Source organism: Entelurus aequoreus, linkage group LG17 (assembly GCF_033978785.1).
Source record: "Entelurus aequoreus isolate RoL-2023_Sb linkage group LG17, RoL_Eaeq_v1.1, whole genome shotgun sequence".
Classification (NCBI taxonomy): domain Eukaryota; kingdom Metazoa; phylum Chordata; class Actinopteri; order Syngnathiformes; family Syngnathidae; genus Entelurus; species Entelurus aequoreus.
The window spans coordinates 17,277,473-17,293,264 of NC_084747.1; the positions used below are offsets into that span (position 1 = coordinate 17,277,473).

The window sequence follows — 15,792 nt, forward strand, 5'->3', positions numbered from 1 at the left end:
GTGAATGTAATAAAATAATAATAATAAATAACTTCCTTATTACATTCTGCTACTTTTTAAACTGCAGAGATATTGTTTTAGTGCATATTATGATTACCGTATTTTTCGAGCTATAAGTCGCAGTTTTTTTTCATAGTTTGGGTGCGTCTTATACTCAAGAGCGACTTATGTGTGAAATTATTAACACATTACTGTAAAATATCAAATAATATTATTTAGCTCATTCACGTAAGAGACTAGACCAGGGGTCGGCAACCCGCGGCTCCGGAGCCGCATGCGGCTCCTTGACCACTTTGATGCGGCTCAGCTACATACATGCCGACCCCCCCGATTTTCCCAGGAGATTTATGGATCTCAGTGTCTCTCATAGATTCCTCCCAGGGATAAAATAATCCTATTTACACTCTAATTACTAAATAAAGGGCGTGCCCTAATTGCACTGCAGCAATTGTCCTCTATAGCATTTACATACAGTGTGCCAGTCCAGCCACATGTTGCATGTTGTTATTACTTGCACACACAGGAGACAGCAAAGCATACTTACTCATCAGCCACACAGCTTACACTGACGGTAGCCGTATCAAACAACTTTAACACTGTTACGTTACAAATATGCGCCACACTGTGAACCCACACCAAAAAAGAATGAAAAACACATTTCTGGAGAACATCCCACCGTAACACAACATAAACACAACACAACCATTACCCAGAATCCCATGCAGCCCTAACTCTTCCGGTCTACATTATACACCCCGCTACCACCAAATCCCCCCACACATCAACCCCCCCCACCCCTCTCCGTGCGTTGGTTGAGCGGAAGAGTTAGGGCTGCATGGGATTCTGGGTATTGGTACCGTCAGTGTAAGATGTGTGGCTGCTGAGGTAGTACGCCTTGCTGTCACTTACGTGAGCAAGCTGAAACTGCAATCTACATGTGGTTGAGCAGGTACACTGTTAGGGCAGCCTGTAGAGGGCGCCAAATGCAGCGTCGTCACGCTCTGATATTCGGGAGTCTCCCGGGAAAAATGAGAGGGTTGGCAAGTATGACGCTATCAAGCGCGGGCTGCACTAACATCACATTTCCACATTAAAGTGCGTGCCGGTGCGTGTGTCGGAGACCCCTGGTTAACATAGCACACAGCATTTAAGCTTTGTATGCGGTGTTTTTCATTTTAAATTTAAATTTTTTTTTTGTGGCTCCCATTACTTTCTTTAATTTGTGAAACTTGCCAAAATGGCTCTTTGAGTGGTAAAGGTTGCCGACCCCTGGACTAGACGTATAAGATTTCATGGGATTAGGAGTGACAGATTGTTTGGTAAACGTATAGCATGTTCTAGATGTTATAGTTATTTGAATGACTCTCACCATAATATGTTACGTTAACATACCAGGCACCTTCTCAGTTGGTTATTTATGCCTCATATAACGTACACTTATTCAGCCTGTTGTTCACTATTCTTTATTCATTTTAAATTGCCTTTCAAATGTCTATTCTTGGTGTTGGCTTTTATCAAATAAATTTCCCCCAAAAATGCGACTTATATATATTTTTTCCCTCCTTTATTATGCATTTTCGGCCGGTGCGACTTATACTCCGGAGCGACTTATACTCCGAAAAATACGGTAGTAACTTAGGTAAGCAGCTCCACACCGTGGATGGACATACTTCAGCCACGCCAGCTTGCCTTGTCAAAAAAACCAATAGGCTGTCGACGCTCCTGTGTCGAAAAAGCGAACCCTGCTAACGGCGTACTCTTACACCCTTCTGGAACATATTTTTCTCCAATGATGTACTTGAAGGAAAACAATGACAGCCTCTCGTGTCAGCATATATGCAGTGTGCATACAGGACCATCTGCTTTCCATAATTAAGTCATGAAGACGGCTGACTTGGCCGCACATTAAAGAGCGCGGATCTTAACTTATTCAGTTCTTTGAAACAGCCAAAGCAGTGAAGGTTCGAAGAATCATGTTTAATGCATTTCAAGTCTCCGACCCGTATGTGCGCGGAACATTTTTTTGTATTTACATTAGGGGAAATGGCACCTAATGTGGTGCATTATGGGCACTGAAGACGCGTATGGAGCAGCGATAAATCTTCAATTATTCAATATCTGAGACCTCTTAGGTTTGTTTGCTCTCAAACTCACCGCTTAGTCAGACTACTTTATTGTGCCCGTTGTAGTCCTGCTGAATGCGGGGAAGTAGTTGGGAGTTTTTCATCACAGTCTTCATGGTTTGACATGCCCATGGCTTAGCTTATTGGCTCAGCTCCTGTCCAACAACCTGTGTCAGGTTCAAACACCGATGACATCTATTAAACAAGACAAGAGGCAAAGAATCAAACGGAGACAGAATTAAATTTGGACTCATTATTGACGAGAAACATGGCGACTGTACTTTCTGTACAGTCTTCAACCGTGCTCTGCCCAAAGATTGCACTACTCCTTCTTTATTTGACTTTCTCCCCCCACCTGCCTACAGCTGCTTTCAGAGGGAAGTGGGTCGTAAACAGCGTTGCCTTCGGTTACCGAACAGTTCAAAGAGAGTTCCATAAAATAGTTCAAAGAGAGTTCCATAAAATAGTTAAAAAAGGGTCCGTAAAATACTTCAAAAAGAGTTCCTCTGGAAGTTGAGCAGATCCTGCCATCTGTCCGCTTTGGAGTCACAATGGAGTTTTACGAGCCTTCTTCCTCTGGGTAGGCCTCAAAGACAGCCCCTGTCCTTTTGCCTGGAACTTGTTTCATCACAAAGTTTTTTGTGATAACTGACAAACAATTATTCTATCAACCCGCCTTTATAAAGTTAACGCCCCTCATTTTTTCGATTATTGTGGTTGTGCAACTGCACCACTTCACGCTGAGAGATGTTTGTAATATTTTGCATTATTGGCTTTACTTTAACAAAAAATCTTACGGTACATCAAACATATGTTTCTTATTGCAAGTTTGTCTGTAAATAAAATAGTGAACATACAAGACAACTTGTCTTTTATTAGTAAGTAAACAAACAAAGGCTCATAATTAGTCTGCTGACATATGCAGTAACATATTGTGTCATTTATCTACCTATTATTTTGTCAACATTATAAAGGACAAGTGGTAGAAAATGAATTATTAATCTACTTGTTCATTTACTGTTAATATCTGCATACTTTCTCTTTTAACATGTTCTATCTACGCTTCTGTTAAAATGTAATAATCACGTATTCTTCTGTTGTTTGATACTTTACATTAGTTTTGGATGATACCACAAATTTGGGTATCAATCCGATACCAAGTCGTTACAGGATCATACATTGGTCATATTCAAAGTTTATAAACATAATATACATTTAAAAAAAACAAAAGAAGATGTTGTGATGCCAAAAAATATTGACGTAATCATAGCAGTATCGATTAGATACGCTCCTGACCGGTACTTTTCAGAGGCGGTTTAGTACCAAAAATGATTAATTAGTATCGCGGTACTATACTAATACCGGTAATCCGTACAACCCTAGTTGTGGGGTGGCTGTGGATTGACATGTTGATTATTTTTCTATGCACACTTGACTTAACTTGACTTAACTTGAAAGAAAAATCCATAAATGAATTGCACCGTTTTATAAGCCGCAGGCTGCAAAGCGTAGGAATCATGTAGCGGCTTACACTCCGGGGAAAAAATGGTATATTATTTGGTATATAAGTTATGATAAAACACACACACACACACACACACACACACACACACACACACACACACACACACACACACACACACACACACACACACACACACACACACACACACACACACACACACACACACACACACACACACACACACACACACACACACACACACATATTCTTGTATTTGTTACCTTCTTAAAACCTCCAAAAATGCCTACCTCTTTCGGACCACCCTTTCCAGATAGATAAAGATTTGTATTTACAACATTACTAATATATACGTACTATTCAAATATAAAAAAGGTAAGCTTTTATTTACAATAATTTTTTTTTTTTGGTAATTGGTTTTTAATCTTCATTCTATAAGTCGCAGTTTTTTTCATAGTTTGGCCGGGGGTGCGACTTATACTCAGGAGCGACTTACGTGTGAAATTATTAACACATTAGCGTAAAATATCAAATAATATTATTTAGCTCATTCACGTAAGAGACTAGACGTATAAGATTTCATGGGATTTAGCGATTAGGAGTGACAGATTGTTTGGTAAACGTATAGCATGTTCTATATGTTATAGTTATTTGAATGACTCTTACCATAATATGTTACGTTAACATACCAGGCACGTTCTCAGTTGGTTATTTATGCCTCATATAACGTACACTTATTCAGCCTGTTGTTCACTATTCTTTATTTATTTTAAATTGCCTTTCAAATGTCTATTCTTGGTGTTGGGTTTTATCAAATAAATTTCCCCCAAAAATGCAACTTATACTCTAGTGCGACTTATATATGTTTTTTTCCTTCTTTATTATGCATTTTCGGCAGGTGCGACTTATACTCCGGTGCGACTTATGCTCCGAAAAATATGGTACATCAAGTTATTACAGTATGTCTCTATTTATATACGTATTTTCTTTTCTTTATTAATTTTGGCCAAAGGGGGCGCATTTCAATTTGCACACACTTGTTATTACATATGTTGGCCAGGGGGGGAGCACTTCCATTTTTTTTTACACACACTTGTTATTTCATATGTTGACCAGAGGGGGCACACTTTTAAAACCGGCACTCAGTCAATTTGAAAAATCCCTCCTTTTTGGGACCACCCTAATTTTGATAGCTTTCACTACCAGGGGTGCAAATGAGAACTCTAATTTTTTTGTTGTTGTAATGTGCTTAACGCCGATGACTTTGGGCAACCCAGCTGTAGAAGCTAACTGTTAATGGCCACTATAGTCTTAGTACCGTAGTGTATTTGTTCATCCTATGGTCACATAGGCACCGGAAGTCGTCAAATCAGCTGTTCACCTGGCGGGTTTTTTCGGGGATGAATAGGGAAGACCTTCTTTAGCTGCCGTCTTGTTTTAACATATATTGCTGCCTTTGCACCAGTCAATGTTAACTTTTGTATGCACATTAAATCAACAAAACAATCCTGACTTTGGAGCAATGTTCACAGACTCTAGTATTTGGCTCTCTATTAGATGCAATGGTTTTCTGTATTGGCACCATGATTTCGGTCCTAACATGGAAGGTACTTTTCCTTGTTGTCTCAAGAAGGGTAGAAACGCACACACACACACACACACACACACACACACACACACACACACACACACACACACACACACACACACACACACACACACACACACACACACACACACACACACACACACACACACACACACACACACACACACACACACACACACACACACACACACACGTCAGCTGGTGTAACGGGAGGTCTCATAAAGATGCCGGCTGACTTTGTGAAAGCTTCACACAAAGGAAGGATGATAGCCGTGAATTGGAGAAGCACTTGATTGACATGGAGCTTCTTTCTCGGCGTCACACATTAAACAAAGCCTTTTGGCCTTCACAGTAAGAGCGCTGCATGTCACATCCTGTCAGTTTCACTTCAGTTCAGTTCAGTTTCAGTTTATTTGGAACATGCATACGATACAATGCAATGCGTCACATTTTTCCAGTTGTTTCAGTAAAGCACGTCCGAAAAGGAGTAGGAAGAAGCTGAGTTTATTTAATCCTAGTCCTTTTCATTCCATAGCAATTGTATCCCATTTCCTTGTTACCATAGTAAGTACCGTATTTTTCGGAGTATAAGTCGCTCCGGAGTATAAGTCGCACCGGCCGAAAATGCATAATAAAGAAGGAAAAAAACATATATAAGGCGCACTGGAGTATAAGTCGCATTTTTGGGGTAAATTTATTTGATAAAACACAACACCAAGAATAGACATTTGAAAGGCAATTTAAAATAAATAAAGAATAGTGAACAACAGGCTGAATAAGTGTACGTTATATGAGGCATAAATAACCAACTGAGAAGGTGCCTGGTATGTTAACGTAACATATTATGGTAAGAGTCATTCAAATAACTATAACATATAGAACATGCTATACGTTTACCAAACAATCTGTCACTCCTAATCGCTAAATCCCATGAAATCTTATACGTCTAGTCTCTTACGTGAATGAGCTAAATAATATTATTTGATATTTTACGCTAATGTGTTGATAATTTCACACACAAGTCGCTCCTGAGTATAAGTCGCACCCCCGGCCAAACTATGAAAAAAACGGCGACTTATAGTCCGAAAAATACGGTAAACAAATATTAAATACATAAATAATCTTTATCCAAAAAAAAAAGGGTTCAAGATGTTCAACATAATTACTGTTTTGTGTACTTTGTGAACACTTGTAGTTTGAACAGTCTCTTAAACTGAATCATATTGGTGCTTTGTTTGATTTCTTTGGTTAATCCATTCCATAATGTAATTCCACATATGGATATGGTAAAGGTTGAAAGTAGAGATGTCCGATAAATGCTTTAAAATGTAATATCGGAAATTATCGGTATTGTTTTTTTATTATCGGTATCGTTTTTTTAAAATTGTATTTATTTATTTTTATTTTTTATTTTTTATTATTATTATTATATATATATATATTATAAATTTTATTTACCGTTGTGGCTTGTACAGCCCTTTGAGACACTAGTGATTTAGGGCTATATAAATAAACATTGATTGATTGATTGATTGATTTATTAAATCAACATAAAAAACACAAGATACACTTACAATTAGTGCACCAACCCAAAAAAACCTCCCTCCCCCATTTACACTCATTCGCACAAAAGGGTTGTTTCTTTCTGTTATTAATATTCTGGTTCCTACATTATATATCAATATATATCAATACAGTCTGCAAGGGATACAGTCCGTAAGCACACATGATTGTGCGTGCTGCTGGTCCACTAATAGTACTAACCTTTAACAGTTAATTTTACTCATTTTTATTAATTACTAGTTTCTATGTAACTGTTTTTATATTGTTTTACTTTCTTTTTTATTCAATAAAATGTTTTTAATTTATTTATCTTATTTTATTTTATTAATATTTTAAAAAAGGACCTTATCTTCACCATACCTGGTTGTCCAAATTAGGCATAATAATGTGTTAATTCCACGCCTGTATATATCAGTATCGGTTGATATCGGTATCGGTTGATTTCGGTATTGGTAATTAAAGAGTTGGACAATATCGGGATTTCGGATATCGGCATAAAGCCATTATCGGACATCCCTAGTTTGAAGTGTTGTACGAGCATACACATGTTTTAAATTACATTTTCCTCTAAGGTTATATTTCTCCTCTTGTCTGACAGCACTGAGCAAAATAGAAGTAATACATGTATGCAATGCCAGTAACAAGTGAAATAAATGTAAGCTAAAAAAAATATTGGCATTTCATTTGTTGTTTGTGTCATGTTGGCGCATGTTGGAGTGTCAAAAAAATATACTGTATATATATATATATATATTTTTATGTTTAACGATTCTTAATCGATTAAAACAAAATAATCTAACATTTGATTTTAAATAAATAATAATGATTATTATTTTTCTTTTCCCAAAATCTGTCCTGTGCAGCCACTTCAGTAAATGTTTTAGTAGAGTTTTATCAAACAAAAGCATTTTTTAGGTAATTTATCAGAGCTGTTTTGTTTTTTTTACGGATGAATGTAGTTAATCATAGAGCTGGCAGCCAATGTTAATAAAAATTTATTGATTTGAACCGAGCATCGTTTTGAATCGAGAATCGATTCGGAATCGAATTGTTACCCCCAAGAATCGAAGCAAATTGAATCATGTGGTGCCCAAAGAGCCTCAGCACTAGCGTGACCCCAGGATGCAGAGGCAAAAGGCAGCATGCAGGTCAAAGGGTTGTTGTTTTTTACCTAAAGAGCAAAAAACAGCCAAAATGAAAGGCTATTGCAGGGGTGTCAAACTCATTTTAGCTCAGGGGCCGCGTGGAGTAAAATCTGTGCACACGCGGGCCGGACTATTAAAATCATGACATTAAAACTAAAAAATAAAGACAACCAAAAATAGAACAAACACATTCTGAAAATATTACAATAAAAATCTAGAGAAAAATACCGGCAGTGGTAACGTTTAGATCCATGAAGGAAAGAAGAAAGTGAATGAATATTTATAACTGAATACATTTACATATGCATAAAAGTTTTCTTTTGTTTTCCAAAACACAATATAGAATGTGTGTTATGTACGGCGGGGGAAGGAGACGGCACGACACGGGAAGTATCGCTCAACAGGGTTTTATTGAGCTTGATGAGGGATTGGAGTGTGTATGCTACTTTGTGTGTGCATGCAAGACTACGTGCATATATTACCAGGAGGTTGTTGTAAAGTACGTGTTGGTTGGAAAGGCAAACAAGTCCAAGGGGGTTGGGCAGAAGAAGGTCCGTGATCCAAGCGGGAGGCTGGAGAGAGGCGTCCTGACGTCCGTGTCCAAAGCGAAGGGGGTCTAGGATCGAGGGAGGCAGTCAGAATCCAGAGGGGGATCCAGGGAAGTGAGGCGCACATCTCACAGGAGCAAACACAGGAGAGGAGCCAGAGACGCGAAGCTTACTGTCAGACAGAGAACTACGTTCCGGCACTGGATTGTCGGCTGCGTTGGTCTTTATGCTGTCGAGCCTCTCTGATTGCAGATTGCCCGCAGCCGCGTAGGCGCGTGGCCGCGTTCTGCAGCGGAGGGGTTGAAGGTACGCGCATGCGCCGTAACAATGTGAGATGTACTGTAACAGGATAATGCATACATTTATCATTTGTTTTCAAAACGCTTACAAAAAAAGTGGGACCCCAAAAATTGACTGTGGAACCCCATTTTTATGACTTGATGGGGTCCCTGTAACGGCAGCTCACTGAAAAAAGGCAACAATTCAGGCCCTGGCAAGGAGCAACAGGTAACCCTAAATAGAATTGATTAACTAAAGAGCAAGTGAAGGTACAGCAAAGCGAGACGTTCAACAGGAAGTAGAAACAAAATAAAAGCACCAGGACGGTAAATGATACAGAATACAGGAAAACAACTAACAAAGACCAAACTGTCATGTGGGATCGTGACAGTTCTATTCCGCGGAGCGCCTGAGTCTATCTTGTCGTGGTGTTAATTGACTCCGGAACCTTTTCCAGAGGATTAAGAACAAAACCGGGCTCCACCATTTTTGTCCTTGGCTATATTGCACGCTTGCATCCGATGGTGCCGTGTGAAGTGAGCCGGACGTGAGCAAGCTCATTTCAGGAACTCTTGCAGAAGCACGGAGCACAGTACCCTTGTTGCCGTGGGCTGCTGTCAAGCTGACGGAAAGGTCAAATCCCTCTTTTAGCTGATATCAAGTCACTGTGATATTCCCGTGGTGATTATTATTCCTGTTCATGACTGTGGTCCACTGCCACGTCTTTGCGACGCCTTCATTAAAAATCCATCACACTCTTGATGTGCCTTTTCATCTCGTCAGTGTTCCTAAACTTTCCCGGACTTTCACCGCGAGTTAAATGTGCCGGGAGCTAGCTGGAGGCTCTCATCTCCTTTGTGCTAAATTATGCACTCGGTTACGAGATGGAAAGTCGCGAGCCGCACCACGCCGAGCTGACATACGCTACAGAGGAAACAATAATGCATCTTTGGGAGGAAATCCTAATTTAAAACATTGTCAGGTAAAAATGCAACACTTAAATACCAACACATTTTCCCTTCGGACAACAATAACGTATAAAACATTAATATTAAAGCCCGGACACTGACTTGTAAAAAGGGGGCTAGTGTCTCTGTTGTGGCCATAGCAACCACGGATCAACTACTTCAACGACCTCGTTTTACATCTGGCAGGACTACCTTGAAAAGAAGATTCCTGATCTCAATGGGACTCCCCTGGATGAATAAATATAAATAAATATAAAAAACAATAACACAACCCAGCAGACACAAGACATTGATACAATGTTGAAGCCTCTTTCTTTACGCTGTCCTCAAATCTAAACATCAAACATGGACATGATCAGCTGGACTCTCGACGCAATTGTCAAAGTCTTTTCGACAAGGAAAAGAGGTTCGGGGGAGCCTGGCTGCCCTGATGGAACCATTGCTGCGGGGTACGTGAGAGACTCATGGGATGAATGGAGAATCATGTGCCTCTCAGTCCTTTCCATCGAGGACGTGGAAGACATCTACCTATTTGGAACCGTGATCGCGGGGCACCTGCTGATTGGGCTGGGCATTGCTCTGGTGTATCGTCAAATTCGGAAGACGATGGCAGCCACTCAAGGAGCCCAACGGCTGTTCGTCGCAATGGAAGGATTGGGCAGGGCTGTGGGAACACAGACTGCGGCGATTTTTGATCTGAATCGCAAGATGGATCACATCTTGGAGAAGTTTGCTGAGAAGGAGAATTGAATTGAATTTGAGAGAAACCAGCATGATGGACAAATAAGGCAGGCAAGTCATTGTTTTTTAACTGCTCGAAGAAAACAACATCCTAATCTACGATTTGACTCCCTCGAATGGCCTTGACGCTATCAGGAACAGGCTGTTCTGAAAAACACCCCAGAGGACACCTCAACGATGGACACTTTTGACCTCCCTTTTTCTCAACAAACACCTGGTGTCGAACTCTGAGATCGGCCCCAGTCCACAAAAACATTTCAACATCACACCCAAGTTAATTGGGCATACATGCACGCACCCGCCCCTTCCCCAACCAACACCTTCACCACCGCTTGTTTGCTCCAACTCCCCCTCCCTCTGTTGTGAGTTTTTTGTAACTAAATGTAACGTGTTTATGTTTGCATTGCAAATGAGTTTTTTTCCCTTGGACTCAATCTGGACCCCCTCTCGTGGATCCAGCCTTTGACTGATATTTTTGTACTCTCCCCCCTTTCCCAATATCACCCTTTTCTCACCTTTTTTTAAGGAGCGCCGTAAAAATGGCTGCGCCGTCGGCGGTCTCGTCTTGTCTCCCTGTAACGTATCTCTGCTCTTAGTGGGACTGTGCCGAAAATATACTTTTCAGTTCTTATGTGTCTTGTGCATATTAAGAATTGACAATAAATCATCTTGAATCTTGAATGTTGATTATACATACATGTCCTTTAAAACTGACTAATACCGGAGGGCCCCGACCGCCCACCAGATGGCGAGGCACTCCCTCTCTACCGTGCTGTACCTCGCCTCCCGGTCCGAGAGCTTCAGGCTGATGTATAACACGGGGCGGTCGATGCCCCCCACCTGCTGGGACAAAACAGCTCCCAGCCCTCTGCCCGAGGCGTCCGCCTGCAAGCAGAATGGGATAGAAAAGTCAGGCATGTGCAGGACCGGCTCCTCGCAGAGGGCCTTTTTCACCCTCTCGAACGCCTGCTGGCACTGCTCCGTCCACCGGACCAGATCTGGAGCACCCTTTCGGGTGAGGTCAGTTAGTGGGCTGGTCAGGATGAACCTCTGGTAGTAAGTAACCTGCCAGCCCCAAAAACTGCCTCACCTCTTTTTTTGTCTTGGGGGTCGGGCAAGCCGCAATTGCTGTTGTTTTATCTACTCGCGGGCGCACCTGCCCTCCTCCCAAGTGGTACCCCAAATACTGTACCTCCCTCCGGCCAACCGCACACTTCGCCGGGTTGGCGATTCTATGGTATCGGAGAGATATCGGTATCAGCTAATAGTCAAAGCTGCAATATCGGTATGGCATCGGAAGTGGAAAAAGTTGCATCGGGACACGCGAGTAAGAATGCAACAATGAACCGAAGCCACTCCAAAAGTTCAATCAGTCAAGTTTCTGACGTTTAGTGATTATAGTGATTGACAGGACGTTTGCTTTAATGTTGAACTTTTTGTCCCTTCAAGCTCGTGCTGTTTTAATGATGAACATCTTGATGTTCCACCAACTCCCCTCCTTTATTTCAAGGAATGCTTTCATTCCGAGGAATATCACCAATAACGACGACTGTCCTCACATCATTCTCCGGCTTTGAAATGACACCCGAGCGGAAGTCTTCGCATATCTAAGAGCTGGATTCACTTGCTGAAGGCCAATTTGTCATTGTTGATTTGGAGCTCTATAAATAAAAGATGGCTTGCCTTGGGACGCACTCGCCCACTAATTAATCCACTCCTTTTTCCTCCCAGGTTTAAAATGGACGAGCAAGTCGGCACCAACACGACTCCGCCCTACGACAATTGGACTTTCTACAACACCTCCTGGGACTACGTCCTCCCCAGGAACAACATCACCTACGTGGCATTCTACCTCCACCAGCCGTCCACGGCGGCCATCTTCATCGTGTCCTACCTGCTCATCTTCCTGGTGTGCATGGTGGGCAATGGCGTGGTGTGCTTCATCGTGCTCCGGAGTAAGAACATGCGCACCGTCACCAACTTGTTCATCCTCAACCTCGCCGTGAGCGACCTCCTGGTCGGGATTTTCTGCATGCCGACGACGCTTCTTGACAATATCATCACAGGTAAATACACGCTTTGACCCGTTTGCTTTCAACGTTGTCATAACTTTAAGGATATTTCGTCGAATCGCTACCATTTGCCTCCCGCAGGAGATAAAATGTGCTAAGGCACAATAAAATGAAATGTAAAATGTATTTTTTTTATTCTGCACATTGATCCGATTGCATATTTAAGAGCTGGGTTGCATATGACGTACGGTTGTCTTGATACCAATATTTTGGTACCGGTATCGGTGCCAAAATGTATTTCGATACTTTTCTATACTTTTCTAAGTAAAGGGGAACACAAAAAAAAATTACATTATTGGCTTTATTTTAACAAAAAATCTTCGGGTACATTAAACATATGTTTATTATTGCAATCGAAGAACAATATTGTCCTTAAAGGCCTACTGAAATGACATTTTTTTATTTAAACGGGGATGGCAGATCCATTCTATGTGTCATACTTGATCATTTCGCGATATTGCTATATTTTTGCTGAAAGGATTTAGTAGAGAACAACGACGATAAAGTTCGCAACTTTTGTTCGCTGATAAAAAAAAAGCCTTGCCTATACCGGAAGTAGCGTGACGTCACCGGAGGAAGGACTCCTCACATTTCCCCATTGTTTACAATGCAGCGAGAAAGATTCGGACCGAGAAAGCGACGATTACCCCATTAATTTGAGCGAGGATGAAAGATTTGTGGATGAGGTACGTGAGAGTGAAGGACTAGAGTGCAGTGCAGGACGTATCTTTTTTCGCTCTGACCGTAACTTAGGTACAAGCTGGCTCATTGGATTCCACACTTTCTCCTTTTTCTATTGTGGATCACGGATTTGTATTTTAAACCACCTCGGATACTATATCCTCTTGAAAATGAGAGTCGAGAACACGAAATGGACATTCACAGTGACTTTTATCTCCACGACAATACATCGGCGAAGCTCTTTAGCTACGGAGCTAACATGATAGCATCGGGCTTAACTGCAGATAGAAACAAAAGAAATAAACCCCTGACTGGAAGGATAGACAGAAGATCAACAATACTATTAAACCATGGACCTGTAAATACACGGTTAATACTTTCCAGCCTGGCGAAGCTTAACAATGCTGTTGCTAACGACGCCATTGAAGCTAACTTAGCAACGGGACCTCACAGAGCTATGCTAAATACATTAGCTATCCACCTACGCCAGCCAGCCCTCATCTGCTCATCAACACCCGTGCTCACCTGCGTTCCAGCGATCGACGGAGCGACGAAGGACTTCACCCGATCATCGATGCGGTCGGCGGCTATCGTCGGATAGCGCGTCTGCTATCCAACTCAAAGTCCTCCTGGTTATGTTGCTGCAGCCAGCCGCTAATACACCGATCCCACCAACAGCTTTCTTCTTTGCAGTCTTCATTGTTCATTAAACAAATTGCAAAAGATTCACCAACACAGATGTCCAGAATACTGTGGAATTATGCGATGAAAACAGAGCTTTTTGTATTGGATACAATGTGTCCGAATACTTCCGTTTCAACCATTGACGTCACGCTTATACGTCATCATACATAGACGTTTTCAATCGGAAGTTTCGCGGGAAATTAAAAATTGCACTTTATAAGTTAACCCGGCCGTATTGGCATGTGTTGCAATGTTAAGATTTCATCATTGATATATAAACTATCAGACTGCGTGGTCGGTAGTAGTGGCTTTCAGTAGGCCTTTAAATAAAATAGTGAACATAGTAGGCAACTTGTCTTTTAGTAGTAAGTAAACAAACAAAGGCTCCTAATTAGTCTGCTGACGTATGCAGTAACATGTTGTGTCATTTATCATTATATTATTTTGTCAACAATATAAAGAACAAGCTGTAAAAAATGATTATCAATCTACTTGTGATTATTTTCCGTTTCAACATGTTCTATCTACACTTCTGTTAAAATGTAGTAATCACTTATTCTTCTGTTGTTTGATGTTTTACATTAGTTTTGGATGATACCACACATTTAGGTATCAATCCGAGACCAAGTAGTTACAGGATCATACATTGGTCATAATTTAAGTTCTCATGTGTCCAGGGACGTATTTCCTGAGTTTAGGAATACAATATGAATAAAAAAAAAAACGATAAAAAATATAGACGTAATCATAGTAGTATCGACTAGATACGCTCTTGTACTTGGTATCATTACAGTGGATGTCAGGTGTAGATCCACCCATTGCGTTTGTTTACAATGTGACGCCGGTGAGCTACGGTGTGTAGTGAAGCATGTTTAGCTATTCCTCATCCTGCAGGGATGATACTTGTACTCACTTTATTTGTCGCCATGGAGGCGAGGATTAGTGATGTAAAAGAAGCTAAAACAGTGCCGATAACAGATGGACATTAGCCGCTAAATAGCTAGCCACATTTCAAAGCACCTCTTCCTGAGGGCGTTTCAGTGTTATAACTTCTATAACTATAGTTTTTAAGCCAAAATGCGTCCATTCTCCCTTTTCCGTCTACACACCGTGTCTGCTTGTAAGTACTCTGTGATTGTGCGCTGCCAAATATGCTCCTCTGCTCGGAAAACCAGCAACGCGCCGTCATGCCTGTACAAAAAAATATGGCGAACCGGTACTTTTCAAACAGAAAGATCGCAGGATCGAACCCAGGACCTTCGTATTGTGAGGCAGACACATTAACCCCTCTGCCACCGTGCTTAAAATTAAATAAATAAATACCCACAAAACTGGAAAAATAATATTTGTTTTAGTATACTTACACCAAATTTAACCTTCATATTATTACTTCATAATATTCGTGCTATACCTTATCTGAACTATTCTTATATGTATATGGGGGAGTGAATCATTAATCAATCAATCAAAGTTTATTTATACAGCCCTTAATCACAAGTGTCTCAAAGGGCTGCACAAGCCACAACGATATCTTCGGCTCAGAGCCCACATCAGGGCAAAACAAAACTCAACCCAACGGGCTACAATCTTTGGACACTTATGATTCAAATCCACTTTCCGATTCCTGGGGTGACGATTCGATTCAGAATTGATTCTCTCCGGAGCCTATCCCAGCTGCACTCGGGCGGAAGTCGCCACCTGATCGAATGTTATTAGTATTAATGCCATTGTCACAATTCAATTAAATGCAGAACAGAGGAACCCAAGGTTGCAGATGGATTGTGAGTAAAACAGTTCTTTACTTAACAAAAAAGGAGATAACAAAAGTGACGGTGCGAAAAAGAGAACACAAAATGAGCACCGTGGAAAAAAAAAGAACAAAAGCTAATATACAAA

General features: G+C 41.0%; 1 protein-coding gene across 4 annotated transcripts in view; it reads left to right on the top strand.

Annotated features, from left to right (window-relative positions):
* Positions 1-15,792, top strand: part of npffr2a (neuropeptide FF receptor 2a) — an 87,232-nt gene that overhangs the window by 38,900 nt on the left and 32,540 nt on the right. For all 4 annotated transcript variants that reach the window (XM_062025096.1, XM_062025099.1, XM_062025098.1 and 1 more), the window contains one exon: positions 12,191-12,525. In XM_062025096.1, coding sequence (XP_061881080.1) covers positions 12,198-12,525 — 328 coding nt within the window. In that variant the 5' untranslated portion in view covers positions 12,191-12,197. The remainder of the gene's footprint in view (positions 1-12,190; positions 12,526-15,792) is intronic.